At 36.2% G+C, this 18,020-nt stretch overlaps 2 protein-coding genes and 1 long non-coding RNA gene across 3 annotated transcripts; all 3 read right to left on the reverse strand.

The window, feature by feature from the left end:
• Nucleotides 1-225: 225 nt before the first annotated feature.
• LOC148850705 (uncharacterized) lies at nucleotides 226-2,649 on the reverse strand. Its single transcript, XR_016099919.1, has 2 exons — nucleotides 2,457-2,649; nucleotides 226-484 (listed from the first exon to the last, which is right to left on the reverse strand). It is a non-coding gene; the product is annotated as an uncharacterized LOC148850705 (long non-coding RNA).
• Nucleotides 2,650-5,660: 3,011 nt separating this feature from the next.
• On the reverse strand, nucleotides 5,661-10,369 carry LOC148850706 (tRNA/rRNA methyltransferase (SpoU) family protein). The gene is made up of 4 exons (XM_088942480.1): nucleotides 9,951-10,369; nucleotides 7,788-8,082; nucleotides 7,015-7,065; nucleotides 5,661-6,103 (listed from the first exon to the last, which is right to left on the reverse strand). The coding sequence occupies exons 1-4, from the start codon at nucleotides 10,208-10,210 to the stop codon at nucleotides 5,702-5,704; spliced, it is 1,008 nt and encodes a 335-aa protein (XP_088798606.1). The 5' UTR covers nucleotides 10,211-10,369; the 3' UTR covers nucleotides 5,661-5,701.
• A 3,387-nt stretch (nucleotides 10,370-13,756) lies between these two features.
• On the reverse strand, nucleotides 13,757-17,032 carry LOC148850707 (anamorsin homolog 1-like). The gene is made up of 5 exons (XM_088943806.1): nucleotides 16,417-17,032; nucleotides 15,883-16,049; nucleotides 15,663-15,794; nucleotides 15,311-15,500; nucleotides 13,757-14,409 (listed from the first exon to the last, which is right to left on the reverse strand). The coding sequence occupies exons 1-5, from the start codon at nucleotides 16,772-16,774 to the stop codon at nucleotides 14,114-14,116; spliced, it is 1,143 nt and encodes a 380-aa protein (XP_088799932.1). The 5' UTR covers nucleotides 16,775-17,032; the 3' UTR covers nucleotides 13,757-14,113.
• Between the last annotated feature and the right edge of the window lie 988 nt (nucleotides 17,033-18,020).

Raw genomic sequence — 18,020 nt, forward strand, 5'->3', positions numbered from 1 at the left:
CGCAACAGAAAATGAAAAAAAAAAAAAATGTAACTGGGTTTTAATCAAGTCTGCTCCCAGAACCAAGCCGACTCCAGGTCTCCAGCTAGACTACTCTGTGGCCACTGGCCAGTTCCCAAACTAGCGTTCTGGGTCTCTGGCATTAACTCGAAATGTTCAATCCGGATACGATGAAAACGGTGATAATACTGGGATTCATCTTAAGTTAAATTGAAGCGAAAGCTGTATTTCCCAAGTAATGCATATATTATTTCTCTACCTTATTTGGAAAAATGATATACTGTATTAGGTAAATAACTATCTTGGAAACATCAAAACATCATATACTTGATTCATCACAGAATAAGATTGAGCCTGTTCATGCCAATATCAGACGGTGTAAGGTAAAAAAGAGCTTCTTTAAGAGGACTCTAGACCCAACTTCTTTCAGTCTATGTTTGCTGGGTCGAACCCACTGCTGTTACTGATCTTGTGTACCATTAATCTGCAATTAAGAATGGAAAGTGTAAATTACAACGAAATCTTGTTCAAATGTAAATGAGATTGGAGCTAGCTCGGTTGGAAGGAGTACAAATATAAATACATACAAAATAATACAAAATACAAGGTTTTTGTATTCTTCCCAAATTCCAAACTGAGCCTAATTGAAGAAAATTGATGGCTCAGTCTATTTTATGGTAATCTATAGTTTTCTTTTGAAAATTATTTTCTATCATTTTGTTCATAATTCATTTTCGCCTTCTTTCAAATGCATTGCCTATCCTTTACATGCAAATAAAACAAATGGATCAATTAAAAATGAATGGCGAAGGGGGAATTAACCCTTAGTTTTCAGGAACATTGATCTTAATGTCCAATGCATTTTAACTCTCACATTGAACAAATATAAGCAATTTGGGTTCGCTCGAGTTAGTATTTTACACTGCTTCGGGCTCGGGCCAGGCCATTCAAATTTTGATAAAAGTTCAACAGGATCCCACCAAAATTGCACCCCTAATCCTAATTCCTAAACATATTAATTTGCAAAGGGGATTGTGGTGTAGATGGGTCTTTATTCTTTAATGAGATAAAAAAAAAAAAAAAAAAAACCTCAGCAGTAAATCAGGCTGTCAGAAATGGGGTTCCAATAGTCATGTTGCGGGCCGCCAGAAATGGGTGGGCCAAGACTGTCACCCGGTCCACTTCAACCAGGGAGTAGCATTCGGGTTTGCAGCCAGAGACTCAGAGACAAGAATCGACAAGCCAATGAATTAAGGGTCAGAATGAAAGAAAGAAAATTATATTAAGAAAAACCGGATATAATATATTTTATCATGTAAACAAAAGGGGGTAAAATAATACAAAATGAAAATAAATAAATAAATAAATAAAAAGAGAGAAAGCAGAAAAGGAGAGACCCTGAAGAAGCGGGGGAAGGATGCATTCAATGACATTGTAACTTCACAAGATTGTGAAAAAGGAAAAAGAGTGTTGTCAGTGTCTGAGCTCAGAGACCAAAACTGGTAAGAGAGACAGAAACAGAGAGAGTTTGAGTGTTGCAGTGGAAGAACAGAGCATTGATCAATCCAGCCCCAGCCTCACATTTCATCAGCATCCAAGGAAGGAAATTCAAATTATTTGCCACTCACACCCACAACCCCATTATCCATTAGTGTTGCAGTTTAATAAATGTAATTGATGGATTTATTTGTTAAATAACAAATTAACAACAGCAACTGAGACTTTGGTTTTATGGTTTAATTTGGAAGACCAAACCCACCACCTGTACAGTGCAGAAAACTTAGCAGAAATTTGAAACCCTTTAACCTAACAAATAGTGACTTTCCATTTCCTTTCATTTCTAGTCAGTGCCCACAGATAGCAGCATTACTCGAACCACTTCCAGCCTCTTCAGAAACAAATTAGATTTCTTGATAGATATCAATCTATCATCGCCCTCAGTCCAACAAAATCAACTTAATACGTAAACAGTGTTCAAAACTTTAAATTGGAGCTCAGAAGTTAGGCACATGCAATAGATAATTGACACGTAGGAAATTCTTCAACTTCTACGTGTCACTCTGTTTTCTCAGTAGTGAGGCATTTCTTTTCATCATTCTGGGAACCACTTCCGATCTCAGATGGCAATTTAATCTGGGATTATGAAACTTTCCCAAGTATCTTGCAGAGTTTTCTTCACATTTTGGAGATGAACAAAGAAAACAGAAGTTGGTTTCTTATTATTGGTTATGAAGAGAAATGAAATGCAGTATCAAATTAAGAAAAATAGGGTGATTGTAGTTTCTGTGAAGGTGTTCAAATAAAATAGTTGTAGTTCCTGATAAAACCAGAACAGCACAAACATGGAAAATGAAGATCTTCAAATTGAAGCTCTTCATTGTAATATTAGAAAAGAAACCCAGAAGGAACAAACTTTCAACAATCCATTCAGGGCCTTAGAGAAAGAAGAAAAATACCTGTTTGTAGTGGAGAAAGTTCAAGCTCTGAAAAATCTTCACTCTTCTTCTTCTTCTTCTTCTTCATTGCTTTTCTCCTCCTCTCTCTCTCTCTCTCTCTCTCTCTCTTTCTCTGTGTGTTTTTCTATTTTGTCTTCTCTCCTCTTTCCTCGTTCCACCGATCTGTCCTTTGAACTGAAAACCCGTCTATATCAATTTTTTTCTGAACCCAGAAGTTTATAAATTATTATAAAACTTTCCAACCGAAATAGAACTCATTCTAGTCCTTGCACATGCTGACTGAAAACAAATTTCTCTTTTTTTAGTTGTTCTTATTAATTATACAAGTGAGTTACAGTGTGACAGCACACACAAAATAGATATGTACTCCTCTGTGCTTTTACCACAAGTCCCTTCCCACCTCCCAAATTTGTACAGTGAGATAAATAGTGTTTTGAATCATCAATTTTCACCTTAAATTTTGGTTGTTGCTAGTTCCTTTCACTTCATCTGTTATCACCATTATTAAGACTAGATCCCACCAAGTGTTGATCTATGTTCATCATCATCTTTCTTCTTCAAGTCAAACACATTCTTCAGCTCTTATGAGTCTCCATGATGAGAATGTAATGTAGACCCATATCACATTTCTTATCCATATTTCTTTTATAATGGACTAATCACATCAGTTTGGATCCGACCTTAGATCCTCTAATGGGTACTGTTCAATCACCAAATGGGCCGGTTGTATAGTGATAGATCTGGTTAAGTTGCATTGCACGTATTTAGATTTAAACCATGGGTGGTGGGTGTGACAAAAAGCTGCTAGGTACCCGATAACCCGACTATCTAACATTGCCAATCGGGTTAATGGGTGTTAAGTTCCTATATTTTCGAGCCGACCCATTATCTGGTTGAATTTGATAATTTAATAATAAATAGGATTTTATGTCTTGTTCAATCCATTGCTGGGAACTTTCAACTTTGGGAGTACATTATGAAATTGGAATGCTTTCTCTGCTTCAGTTTTCTTGGGATCCTAAGCTCGATCACTCTAGCAGGTGTGTTTTTGCCTTTCTTGTTTTGGAACGATGTCACATCAATCAAAAACTGACAATATGTTAAAAATTGCTTTCAGTTTGATTTTTAGAAACCAATCTTACTTTTATAGTCAATAAAAAATTGTTTTCAACATGAAATATTTTCTTCTCATTTCCACAAGAGATTTGAACTACTTCTATTTGGTATTATTGGTATTATGCTGCTTCATTTCACCAACACATATGCACTCGACTCCAAACTCTCACTGAGATCTTCTTACAAGTGCTAAGGCTGTGTTTGGTTTGAAAGAAAAAATAGGGAAAGGAAGAAAAAGGTAGAAAAACATTTACAAATCTTGTATAGATTTCTTTACATTTTTCTTTCTTTCTTTATTTTTTTCTTCAAACCAAACATAAGCCTAAAGCTTCTTTTATTTGATGTTTTTAATTTAAAAGGATTGGTAGTGTCCGTGTCTCTGTATTTTATTGGGGGTTTCTGATATAAGTGCTGCAATCATAGGTGATGTGTTTTAAAACCAACTCACATTAAAATGAACTTCTAACCAAGTATAAATTAATAATAATAATAATAATAATAAGAATAAAAATTTGAATGGGTGCAAATTGGATACCTGATTTGAAGAATTTACAGAGCATTGGGCTCGAGGTTTTGGACCGGACCCATTCATTTTTTTTAACAAAATCTCAACCCAAACCCACCCAAATTGCACCTCTATAGCTGAATTGATATCCATTCAATCAGAATTTATCTTTTTAACAAAAACAAAAATCAGAATCCATCTGAATGTCATGTGTTTATGAAATATATTTTACCAAATTGTTTGAGAAAATCATGTATTTGAAACCCGAAATTCAGAGCACATTTTTAGCTTCACTTTGAAATAAAGAAATATACCATGCAACCAAACGTATGTTTTCTTGAACTGATTGTAGAACTACTTTTTTTTAAATCATAAGCAAAGAAAACAATTCATATTGGATAACATTCCCACATGGTGACTTCTCCATTGTTCATTGAACAGATTGGACAGACATTGAATTGGATCAAATTCAAAATAGTCCAAAATATTTATCGGATTGAATTGGACCTGGTCCATCTATAATGTATTTATATCAGACCTGATTGGAATGGACCAACGTGCAGTTCATTGACAGCCCTACTTGCAAAGGCCGAAGAAGATATTGCAGAGGTCTAGCCCAGCCAAGATGTTCCTACCACAACCTAGCTCGCTGTCGCTGTTCTTTTTTGTTAACGAGGTTTGATACAACGAATCTAATTTTCTTCATAAAAAAATGCAACAATGGAATGTGATTGGAACCTTTAGCATTAAAAGAGCTCTGTAATTGAGCCTCGAAGTCTTCATTTTAGGCTCAGTTTCAGCCTCGAAGTTCATGTTAGGCTCAGTTTCTTTTTATGATGCAAATTTTCTTTGCATTAATGGAAATATACTAGTGCAAATAAGTTGAGTGTAAATCATGGTCGGCTATGTGATCCACAGTCACACCTTGCATGAAAGAGAATGGGGTAGGAGGAAGGATTATTTATTGGGAAAATGATGATACAGCCCAGGGTCAGAATTTTTAGGACCAAAGTATAGTTGGGGTAGGTGCCAACTCGGAATTGATGTTAATCCGTGGGCATTGGTATATAGAGTGGAGTTTTTTTGACATTTTGAATGTTTATAGATCTGCAGTGTAATTCAGAAATCTGCATTGGGCCTATCCACACTTTTCAGTTATTTATTTTGGTATGAGGTAGGAAGCAAGATGGTGTGGTTCCCACCATATATGAGAGAGAATTTTAGTAGGAAGAAGGTTGAAAGTACAAAATTTGCATCAGTTTTTATATGCAAAATTTGTACTACCAATGAAATACAGATGAGATTAAAAAAAAGTACAAATTTTATATTAAGATAGAAGTGCAGATCATAAATACAAATAAACAAATGCAAAACTGACTGGGTGCAAAATTGATATCCGGCTCAGATTTTCCAAGCGAACAAACAGAGGCTCAGTTTGGAAAGAGTACAAATACAACTATGTAGAGTGCAAATACATACCAAATATAAGGTTTTGCACTCTACATATTTGTTTTGTAGTTCTTCCAAACTGAGCCTTAGTATTAATTCTTTCGACTCCAAAATTAAGGTGTAGGTGAAAGGACTGGAATCAAGAATTTGGTTTTCATAAACAATGAGGGAAAAATTATATAAATATCCGATTCTCTGGTTGCAGCATAAACAAGAAAATGCCACCTGCAACTGAAACATTTAGAGACTCAAATCCCCCTGCCATAGGAATGTTTACAAGCTCACAGGCCTGCCTAGATTGGTCTGAAAGACCATGCCCTTCACTGCCTAATATTAAGCACAATGGCTTATCTGCTAAATAACTTACAAGCTTTTTAGAGATTGAAGATGAGCATTTGGATTCTCCCATACTCTCGGGATGCCCTGCCAACAGCTTCATTTCGAATTCAGTTGTGAGAGCTTCTAGATGAACCCATTTACCAGAAACAATAGGTAGTTGAAAGGAAGCTCCTCTAGCTGCTCGGAGCACTTTCTCATTGAAAGGATCGCAGCAACCGGGAAGAAGGAAAACACCATCCTGTTGGTCATTGGCACCCAAATCAATTTCCTTTAAGGTAATGATGTTATCAACCATCGTTACTCATATTTCAAAACCATCAATTGGACTCAATATCGTAAAATCACTCTGACTGAACTAAATATTTTTAGTAGCTTGGAAAACTGACTAGATCGTCTGTCAAGTTCAATCGATTGCAAAAAGCTAGAAATATCTTGAGCCAACTCATCAAGTGAAAAGGGAAATGCCAAGGTAAACATAACTAATAGCCAGTGGAAAGATTTCCTTGTCTGTTCTACGTAAAATATTTTGTTAGTTTACTTTTTCTTCCTTTTTTATTTTGTCTTTTGTGCATTTTGCATTTTCTATTTACAACTTTGACCTGTACGTAAAACATATATTAAGCAAACCCTTCCATAGATATTAAAAAAAAAAGAAAAAGGCTCCTCGATTAAATGTTTGCATGCTAATCCATCTATCAATGTCTTCCTGACTCCGAAGAGGCTAACCTATCTGACAAAAGGGATGGGTGTGTCCCCTATATGTGGCAACTTTCGGTTGCATTTGTAGTGGATTAAGCTAACATGGCTAACTGAAGATATGAAGAACCAACCTGTTATTACAGGCAGCAAAGCAAGTAGTGTAGAAATACAATACATTTTTAAGGCCATTACCCATGTGGGTTCTAGCTTTATGGAGTCTTGGGAGGGGTGGACTGGAAATGGTCCTAACCTTTGGCCCTTTTTTTCACAAAGTGGCCACTCTTAGATGCGGACCCACGTTCTCATGCTTGATAGCCTGAGACTTTACCATTCTACCAACAACACAATACTTTCTTTTTGATATATAATATATGATAATGGTCATAACAATGATGATGATGATGACAAAAGTATTTGGACCAAGATAGAAATTGATGATTAACACCATACCCATCTAAAAGCCATTGCAGATCTAAGCAACGTACCGACATTACCAGGGTCCTGCAGTGAAAAACTCTTGACATGTTAGCAAGCAACAAAAATGATTGTGAGATCCTAAAAGACCATGGGAAAGCCAAAGAAAGTAAAATTGGTTAACCTAATTAGTGGATTTGACCGAGGTGATTAATGCTAAATTGTTTGCCTTTTTAACAGTTGAGAAGTAGTTTATAACTATTATAAAAAAAAGAGATAATCTAATATATACATCCAGAAGGAGATTTTAAATTGATTAATATCTTCATGTATATTTGAATGAATCTCCTCAAGCATGGTAGTTCATGCTTTATTTTTCACTAAAAGTTCAAAGTTAATGATTCCTCAGGATATATCTCTTATCAAGGTGTAAAAGACATGAGGAATTTGGTTTTTCATAACATGGAATAAATTCACATCATTTAGTATGCAAAGCATTTGGATGGCTAGTGCACAATCATAGATAAAGCTATCACCGCAATCTTTAAAATAGAAATGTTAAAAAGAAAATTAAGAGATAAGAAGCAAAAAAGAGAAAGGAAATTTGTTGCTAATATTGCAGTGGTGACTCCATTGTAGATAATAGTAAGTTGAAATGCTACATATGCACACATTTGGAGAGTCTAACAAGAATTTGGAACCTAATGCCATATTTAACTTAAAACACAATGGCTCAAAAAGAGAAGGCAGAAAAGTCTATAAAACTGTGCTACATAATAAGAACTATGAGCAACAAGTCTCAGATGTACCTGGATCCCATCAAGGACTAGAATACGATGTAGGGAAGGGAACCAATTTCGAAAATTGGTTTCTCTTTGGTTGTCCTCCATGTTGCAGAAACTAGTAGGAATTCTCATCAGAGCAACTGTTTCTATAGAATCACTTGATTGCACTCCTGAAAGTTTTCTCATCACCATAGAATTCACATGCAAAATACGAACATAGGAATCACACAACCCTTTGGGAACCTCAGCCCCATCAAGTAAAAGTAAACAATCCACTTTGCTGGGCCCTTGTCTCAACCCTTGGAACTCCAATATTTCCCTGCACACTTTTCTATGTCAAATAATTTCATCGGCAGTGTAAAATTTTATGGTTGGACCATTAATAACTTTCTGGTACTGAAGAACCTTAGAAACATCAGAGAATGAATTGAAACCACTACATCAAAATCTGGTAGCAATGACCTTGCAGGATGTAGTAATGGCATTTCCAAGAAGTAACCCTTAGAAACCAGGTTTGCAGGTAACATTGGTTATCATTAGACCTGTTCATGGGCCGGGCCGGGCCGGGCTGGGCTCGGGCCGGGCTTTTAGTGTTCATTAACAGAAAAATAATAGGCCCGAGCCCGAGCCTGAGCACAGCCCGACCAATGGGCCTAGAACTTGGGCCCGAGCCCGGCCCTGATAAAAAGCCCGAAGCCCGAGCCCGAAGCCCGACCTAATAAAAGAAGATCAAAATTTTCCCTATTCAAATAGACATTATCTATTTTAATTCAGGTGTTTTTTTCCCTATTTAAATGAACAATGGGCCTACAAGTGAATCAACAACCTTCTCAAATCAAAAAATTTATTCAAATGGACATCACATAGGGTTTTTACTTAGGCTTAGCTATAGGTCGGGCCGGGTTTACTTAGGTTTAACTATAGGTCGGGCCGGGCCGGGCTCGGGCCGGGCTATTTTGGCAAAGCCCGAGCCTGGCTCGAATTTTATGCGGGCCGGGCTTTTTGGCCCAAGGTTAAGCCCGTGGGCCAAAAAGCCTGTTCAAGCCCGTCCAGGGGTTGGGCTGGCCCGTTGGGCCACCCGGCCCATGAACAGGTCTAGTTATCATATAATGGTGATCTACTTGATCATCAAATTGAGCGACAGGAACTAGTAAAGCTGGAAGCAACTAGAAATCCATCATTGGGTTAGGAAACTTAGAGAAAGTCCTAGATCCAAGAGTTGTTGAACAACGAGAATTCACAAAAAATCAGTAGGGTTGAATGTAAGGTGACTCCAAGTTAGATTTTAGGGCAGTTAATAGTATCACTTAAACTTCTAACCAAGCTAGCCTGGAACATGCTTATGTGAAACATCCAATGGTTGGTGCAAGTCTTAAATTATAAACAATAACAACCCTAGAAATATGTAACAAAAAATGCCCATGAATTTATGCCTGATGGATATGGTATTTCCCAGTAGGTAGGGTGAGAATGACTCTTCAAGGTACATTCTCATTTTCTCCTCATTGAATGAAAAGTAAGGGCATTCACAGTCAAGGTTGTTGGTGTGTGCCTCTAGGTGTAAGCAAAGAAGTGAAGCTTGACATAACTACAATTTGAACAAAAAACGAAGCCAAATGATTGGAAGGTTGTTGGCTTTTCTGAGAGAGGAAATGGAAGACCTCGTGTACTCGAGAAGCCAGAAAAAAGAACAAGATAGAATTCAAAGCTCACTCAAAAGGGATTAGAACCTAGATACATGTTCTGCTCATTTTAATTCTAAAAAAATGGTCACAGGCCTCTTCCAAAGTTCACTTTGAGCAAATGAATTCAGAACAAGTACACGTATCAATTTCCTGCCGAGCGAGACAACTTGGTTTAGTCAACCCAATTTTTGAACACCTGAGTTTTTAAAACCTTTAGTATAATTCTGATACTTCAAGATGAACGTGGAAGAAGAGAATCGGTTAGTTGGGTTTTCATAATTTCCTTATAAACGACTGCTTCGTCTGTAGCACTAGGCATCCTTTAAGCTATCTAAACTCTTCGCGTGAAGAACTCAGGCAAAACAAGGAAAACCTAACAATTCCGCTTGAAATCTAAAGGTTTTACTTGGAAATATGCGAGACAAAGAAGACCTGAAATGGGAATTGAAATCCAGGGCAGTTGTTAAATCCAAACAGATATTACAAGGAGATACCAGATTACCTAATTGGAGTAGTTCCGACGACAAGAGCAGAACGATGTAAGTGGCGGTAAGAGGAACTCTGGCGAAGCTTGACACAGTGCTTTACAAATGGGTTTGAAGGACTAGAAATAAACTTGAGGTGAGAAGGCAGGGGGAGATGAAGTATACCATCATCGGTGCTTCTTTGGCTTTGATCAAAATGCACAGTCGAAAGCTTCGTATGTGAATGTGAAACCTGAATCAGTCGATGGTGAACGGTTGAGACCAGGGTTGTGTGCATGTTGCACTCCGTCCACCGCTAAGGCGCTAGAACTAATATCATGTCCTCTCCTCCTCTTTGAATCGTTGGACTTGGATCTTTTGTGACATAGGACTGTAGTTACGGTCCGGAGGAGATAGAAACTCTGGAATCTTTTCTATCTATTGTTTCAATCTTACCAAATCCATTATGTCTGGATTGGTCCGATTTTAATGTGTCTTATTTTCGGACGGGTCCAATTCAAAATGGGTTTATCGACACCCCTACATTGGACCATTGAGTGCATGTGGCATGTGCCCCACCTATTATTTCAGAGTTTTTCCCTTGGATTGTTTCTTTGGAGATTTCTCTTCTTTCTTAGGCTTCGTTTAGATTCGGTGTAAAACGTCACCGGTGTGCATTTTCACTGAACCATAGTAAGTGACCGTCAATACTTTGAAAATCGTGATAAAAAAATATAAAGTTTTACATTAATAACATTGATGTCCTATTTACATCGATAATTAATGTAAAAATTTATGTTTGATGACATTTCATGTAAAATTTCACTCCATTCAAACACAATAAATCTAAACTGGAGTGGAGTTTTATATTGATTTTCATTTATACTTTATCCAAATGCCAACAAAACAGAACCAGCATAAACTTTAATACCGATTCCAAACACAGCCTTAATAAATGGGTTTCTTCCTCATAAATTCTTTCTTTTTTTCAGTCCTGGGTAAATGTCAATAATGACTGTTTTATCCATATAAATATAATTATTGAAGGGATACTATTGTTCCATTATGTATTAATATTTTTTCTCGGAAAATTTGCTTATCCAACTGGGTGTGGGAGGCTTATTCAAATAATTGTCATGCAAATCATTCTTTTCCGTGACACCCATTAATACCAAAAAATGATAAATTGATCAATTCTCGTGTTGATCAACTTATCCTCCCTTATTTACAGAAAAACAAATGAAGCCTAAAAAATTTAACTTATTTTTTAGTACAATTGTTAAAAGTAAAGTTGGAGCTAATAATTCACTACTTCTCTTCTTGTCCCTTTGCATCTGTGATTTATTTTGGTTCACCATGGAATATTCGTCTACGAGCTAACTCTTTTAATTCTTGGATCAATTATATAACCTCCTTAATTCAATGTGTTAGATTATATACTGCTTATCCAGCATATTTTAAGTTGGATTGCTATGGCGTCTTATTTACATTTAATATGCTCGAATGAGAAAGTATTTAGACAAAAGGAGATATCTGTTCACTGGATTCTTAACCATGTCAATCAACTGTTTTCATCATTTTTTTTTTATTACAATCCTCAAATTTCTGAACGTTCCATTAATCCTCCCTGCAATGTATTTAAAGTTCCGCATGCTGTTAAATAGATTTGGTCCCCTATGGTTCTAGGAGGTGTTTGGCATCAATGCCATTTTTTGAAAAAGTAGTATTTCAGAAAATGACCTCTTATTTGGTATCATATTTCCAGAAAAAGCATTGCTTCAGACCACTCCTTGGAAATCGGGAAAGTGTGGTATGAAGAAATGCCAAATCCAATGTTTTCTCAGAAAACAATCCATTACTACCGGCGGTGCAATGATGTGATATCGATGTAGTATTATATTGAACGTTGGATAATATAGACCAATGCTGAATACGGTTCTACAACATTGGTGACAAACAAAAGCAGTGCTGTTTACCCAGAAAACAGCCTATATGGCAACACCATTTTCAAACAAAAAATAAGCATCATTTCTACAACTCAGACTACAAGCACTGGTGCCAAACATCCACCTAAATACTCTGCAAAAACAGTGTGATTTACTGTGTCAAAGTCTATACTTGTATTATAGGACTCTTCAGTTACTGTCTCAAGTTGGGTGCCTGTTTATTTGTCATATAGAAGCCAGTATAATGTATCTGCACATACAGTGACCCAGTTTGCTAAGTCCTACACCCACTTGAAATTTTTTTGGGATTATTTACCTCCATCGCTCCCTCCTGTAACAGACTATGTTTGTTTTGCTGAAGTTTAATAAAGTTCCTTTATTTAGCCAAAAAAAAAAAAACATAACAGTGAGCCTACATCATGTACCATCGGAAGTATATCAATAATCAAAATAATCCATGAATGGTTAATGTCATTCTGCAATGCATGCCCAAAAGAAACTTGGGCATCCAAGTATAGTTTTGATCTGCCATGAGGTAAGCTGTGGCCTGAGCCAAGAAATCGAGATGTACATTTTACAAGTTCAGTAAATAGAAAGTAGACAACTATTAAGATTGGAATGTTTGGAGTTGCTATCAATAATTGTTCATCTAAAAGCATCTTCTGATTCTACCAGCAGTTTCTGAAATAAAATAGTACAATTGATTCTTCCAATTGAGCTATTGGTCCATGAAAAAATTGGAAATTTATTTTTATGTAGTAATAGTTTAAACAAGACCAAACAGGATTTGCAAAAGAGATCTGGGCTAGTTGTCAATATTAAAACATTGAGGATCCGTTTGGTTTGTAGTTGGAATTAGAATGGTCTATTCCCCCACCTATTTGGTTCAGACGGGAATTGGAATCAAAATCAGAATCAGTTGGAACGCATTCCCATTCCGAAGGGAGGGGAAGGGAATGCCCATTCCCTCAAATGGGGGAATGCCATTCCACCAGGAATGGGAATGGAATTCCAATTCTGATTCCAGACCCTTATTCCTGCAAACCAAACAACCCTGCGTGTAGCACCCAATAACCAATCAATCATCAATCTGATTTTTATGGTACCAACTACCAGCTCTACTTAAAACCCTTAATGTTGATGACTTGGGTTAACATAACAAAGGAACAAGCACCACATTTGTCATTTTCATCCAATTCATTTGCTTGACTGTTGAAAACAAATAATTGCAAACATCAACATTCAATCCAATTTTCTTTCTTCCGGTTTTTAGCAACCAAATACAACATCTAGCACCTATAGTCCTTTTTTCCTGACTACCAAGGGTCAAGAACAATTATAGTAACCTTTAATTTGCCTTGATTCATCTTTCTAATATCAAAGACAAAATACCTCAATGCAGATTTGAGATGAAAATGTAGCTCTAAGGGCTTGATAAACAGAACTAAGCCATTCCTAAGCCATTCCAGATTTCCAGTAAGGGAATTTACATCAGGAGAAAACATATATGGAACTTGTATAGCCAGCGGCAGTGGTTAGTCCTTTAGGCTTAGTTTGGAAGGAGTACAAATACAAATATGTAGAGTTCCAAACTTTGTATTTTGTATTATTTTGTATGTATTTGTACTTTACATATTTGTATTCGTACTCTTTCCAAACTGAGTTTCAGTTTGGAAGGATTACAAATACAAATATGTACAGTACAAATACATAAAAAATACAAGGTTTTATGCTCTACATATTTGTATTTGTACTCCTTCCAAATGGAGCCTTAAGGATAATTATTAGAGAGTAAAAGAAAAGTATATAGATGTAAGAAATCATATTGTTCTTAAAGATCACATAAACCCATACATTTTAAATGATACTTCGATCAGACTTTACACAAAACCAAGAGGTTTCACACTGGGAATGTTTGTTTCTTCATATGTAGTGGTCAAGTTTGTTTCTACAATATGTAAACTACAATGACAAAAAAAAAAAAAAAATCATAAAAGCATGATGATAGTCCCCTACTTCTAGGACTAACAATATTCACATTTGTTTCTAAATGTGAAATAGTTACTTTTGACTTTTTTCAGTTAAATTATCCACTGTATTGCACTGGCCAAACCTTTTATTGGCATGTTAATTTTTCCAGTATTCAGTCAATCAAGCCCTTTGCAGTGCAGCATTTGGCACTTCAGATCTAAACTTGTTCACAGGCAAAGTATATACCATACTAGTTCTCCCTCACATTATTACCATTTTCCCTATTATGAAGCTTCCCGTGCCTCTCCCATGCCCTGGTTATTTTCCAACTCAATGCCTTGAGCTTCTAAAAGCTGCTGAGCACAGAGGGGATTCTGTTCACATTCATTATGTCCATTATAACTAATTGGCAGAGGAACTGGTGTGTCATAGTTAATTGGCTGTACTCTTCGGCTTTGCATGTACTGCCGCCTTCTCTCTCTTTCACGATTTCTTTGCTCTTCAGACATCCGTGCCCGGCGTCTACGCTGATAGATACGATTGCGTTCTCGTATCCGCTCCCTTAATAGAAAATTGTTGTCTGATTTCAGAAAAGATGAGGAGAATTGTAATTAGTATGAGTGACAAAAGAAAACATATTGGTGATTTAAGGACAACTAATCTAGTCAATATAAGAATTTCAGAAGACAATACTAAAGAGAAGATGCTGTTAAATGCTTGAAGGTTCACTAAAACCATATTCTAAAAGTGTAGGCAATGATGTAGAGGAATTGAAATAAAGAACATAAAATGTAAGGGTGTAACAAAAGAAATGACACTTTAAATAGCATATACATCAGAATTTCTCAAAATTGAAACTGTCAGCTAAGCAACAGAATTTAAATACCTGAATAGATAGTATAAAGCTTATACCACCACTTGAATGTTAGCTACTAAACAGCATAGAGCTTTTTCTCCAATCTTTTATTTAGTTGTTGGTTTATGACCTTTTCCTTGCGACTATAACACTTCTATTAACTAATTTAAAACATGCAGGTTACATTGCAATTTACATTATCAAATTGTAATAACCTTTCATGTTCATGTTTCCTAGTGAAAATAAATGCTCAGGTCGATTTATTTATTTTTGGTAAGTAAATGCCCAGATAGATTTTATCAACTTGTTATAACAAAAGTAGATGAAGTAGAACTAACACATGGAATTTGAGCCTTTTTCCTAAAGCCTCCTTGTTAAGCTAAACGACCTTGGCTAGTTTGGTAATATCCCAAGGTTAGACAAGTATATCTTGAGCTTCCAAGATGTTGATAAACTGATAACAGCTGCTCAGTTTGCATGGTCTTGAATTTGTATGGTCAAAGATCGGTTCAGGACTTCAGGGCGCTTCATAGATATTCCTAATGGACATGGTGGAATCACCTAAACTGAACTTTAGATTATATTAGTACTTGAGAGAAGTCCTAATCAGGTCCGAGATGCAAACCTAGTGGCATCTCAGGCTTCTTTACATCCTCTGGTGCAAGCAAAGTGTCTTCATCAATCAACTCATTCATGTCCTCTATCTGCGGTGGTAATGTGCTACTAACATCAACCACGGGAATTTCCCTATTCTGCACTGATCTCTTATGAGAAGTGAAGGAAGTTTGTGGGTTGCAAGATCTCTTTGCTTTGATCTGCTCTGTCAAAAGCATGAGAATTAACTAATATTTCTGAATTACTAATAAAAACAATAAGTTCACCACAAAAAATAGAGGAAATAAATAACAAATCAACTAGAAAAAATAGCATAAAATAATGACAATATATAAATAAACTAGTGCAAGTTACAAGAATACCGCAATAATCTCAAAATTTTGAAGTGATAAATCAATTTCAGCAGAATGGTCAAGGCATTCAGAATTCTCTAAGGAAGAGAAGCCTGCAAACAGAAGGTTGCGTTCTAAAGAAGATCTGGACTCCCTCAAGACCTGAATTAAGAGTTGCACATCAATCCTGATGAAGCAAGATCAAGGAGCACTAGATAAAATATCTTCGAATGAAAATAAATGAACTTACTGCTTCTTTGTTCTCGTCAAAGAAAAACGGTTCTTGCAGAAACACCGAACCACCAGGTTTAAGAACTTTGGCTAATTCTAATAACCAGAGCTGAGTGTGAAAACCGGGCTTCTCCGAAATTGAGACTATAGTGGACAATGAAGAAGATTCAAAATAAAGACTCCCTTCTGGCAATATGACAATAAAGAAATGGATAAGAAAAAAATAAATCTGGGTACTAAAAATCACAACTCTTATGCCACTGTACATATGTTGCACTACCAGTACAATCAAAAGGGAAAACTGGGTATTCTTAGCTATCTAGCCGAAAGGAGCAGAAGCGAAGTATAGGTTAATTACACTAAACTACAGTGAATGAACCATCAAAACCCAGAGAAATGGATAAAAAAAATCAAGAGAAGTAATGGAAAAGCAAATGGGCAAAGAAGTAAGATCAACAGATAAAAGAAGAAGAGTTTAAATCCTTCAGAAAGTGAAACACAAAATGAAGAACTCTAGGGTTTAGAAAGAGAAAGGAAAAAAAAGAAAGCTGACCCAGAAGAGATGCTTGAGTGATGATTCTCAAATCCTTCGGCCCAACCGAGAAATGGTGAAGTGCCCATACTACGACAGTTGCGTTGACGAATATGGAGTCAGTTATAATTAAAACCCCGTCATGAAATTCCATGCTTATGTCCTTCGATTCCCTCTGCGTTACAGAGTGCAGACCCAGACCCAGACCCACAGGATGAGAGAGAGGGAGCATTAGAATGAAAGCGAGGTTCAGGAATTGGAAGAGGACCCACAGACGTACAAACGCAAAAGCACACTCATGATTGCTTGTCTCAATTCTCAAAATGGAGGAGGGCTTAAAAAGATGTCTTTGTCTTTCATTTCGTTTCTTCCACTTCATCAACTGTTCTGTATATATAACCAACTCATCCAAGTCTTCAGTCTTCCAACCCCCAACCTCCCCCACTTCACTTCTCAGTTCTCTCTCCCCTCTCTCTCTCTCTCTAGTTTACTGCGGTAGTTGGTCGTATCGTATCGGGTGATTCGGGTCTGGTTCTTTTGGAGTCTCCTAGATAGCATCAAGACAACGTTTATACTCAAATCGAAAAAAAAAAAGCGCTTATACATATACCCTACATATACCCAAAACGCATTTTTCAGTTCGGCAATATTTGAAAGACCAATAAAATAAAGGCACCATTCGAGGGCTGACTGGTTGGTGTGTTAGGTGGATTGTTTCGATGCGGAATCAAGTCCCGCGACCAGCGTGTGTAAAAGGTATGTTTGATTAACAAAACAAATAAATAAAATAAAAACGTGCCTTTTCTTTACAAACTTCCAGGTCGCCTTTCTTTTGCAAGCTTCCATAGTTCTAATGTTTGTTCTCTTTTTTTTTTTAAATGTAATCATACAATTTTTTGTTTTTTAATGATATATCTAAAAATATAAATAAAAACTCTCATATATGGGTTTAAAATGGATATTTGATAGTTTTTAGAATTCAAAATAATATTTTTTGCATTTTGAGTTCAAAGAAAAGAAAAATTCACTAATACAAATATACCTCTTAATGTAATTATTACACTTTCAGATGTGAGACTTTAAATCAAATGAACAGGCCCCTAATGTAGTTTCCCATTTTTCTTAAATTAAGAAATATTAGAAAAAAATAAGATATAATAGCAGAAAATTAACATGAAAAATAAGTTGGAAAAAAATTGTCATTTCAAATTTAATGTGTACAAAAAAACAAATAATATATTAAAAATAATACAATGGAGTTGATCATTCATTCATTCAAGCTGCTCACCTCTTCCCTTTTAGGCGAGATGCCATGTGTCTATACAAATGGGCATTGCTACCATTGTTGTGGCAACCGAAATCATGTTTGCATTTTTTGCAGACTACTCTACTTCCCTTTCCAAGGAATTCTACAATTTCAAACATAGTCCAGACTTTGCTCCTTTTGTTACTAGAGCAGGACCTAGTATTACCGGATTGGGCTTCATCAACAAAAGGAAAATGATTTTGGGAAGAGTTAGCCATCATTATAAAGAGTAATAGAGTATGAGAGTATGTAATGTAATGTAGATAGTATGAGAGTTGTGGTGACAATAGGGGAGGGTGGGGTTTTTATAGGAATTGGG

The sequence above is a fragment of the Nelumbo lutea genome, chromosome 5 (genome assembly GCF_056320005.1).
Source record: "Nelumbo lutea isolate HS-2025 chromosome 5, American lotus-T2T, whole genome shotgun sequence".
NCBI classification, from domain to species: Eukaryota; Viridiplantae; Streptophyta; class Magnoliopsida; order Proteales; family Nelumbonaceae; genus Nelumbo; species Nelumbo lutea.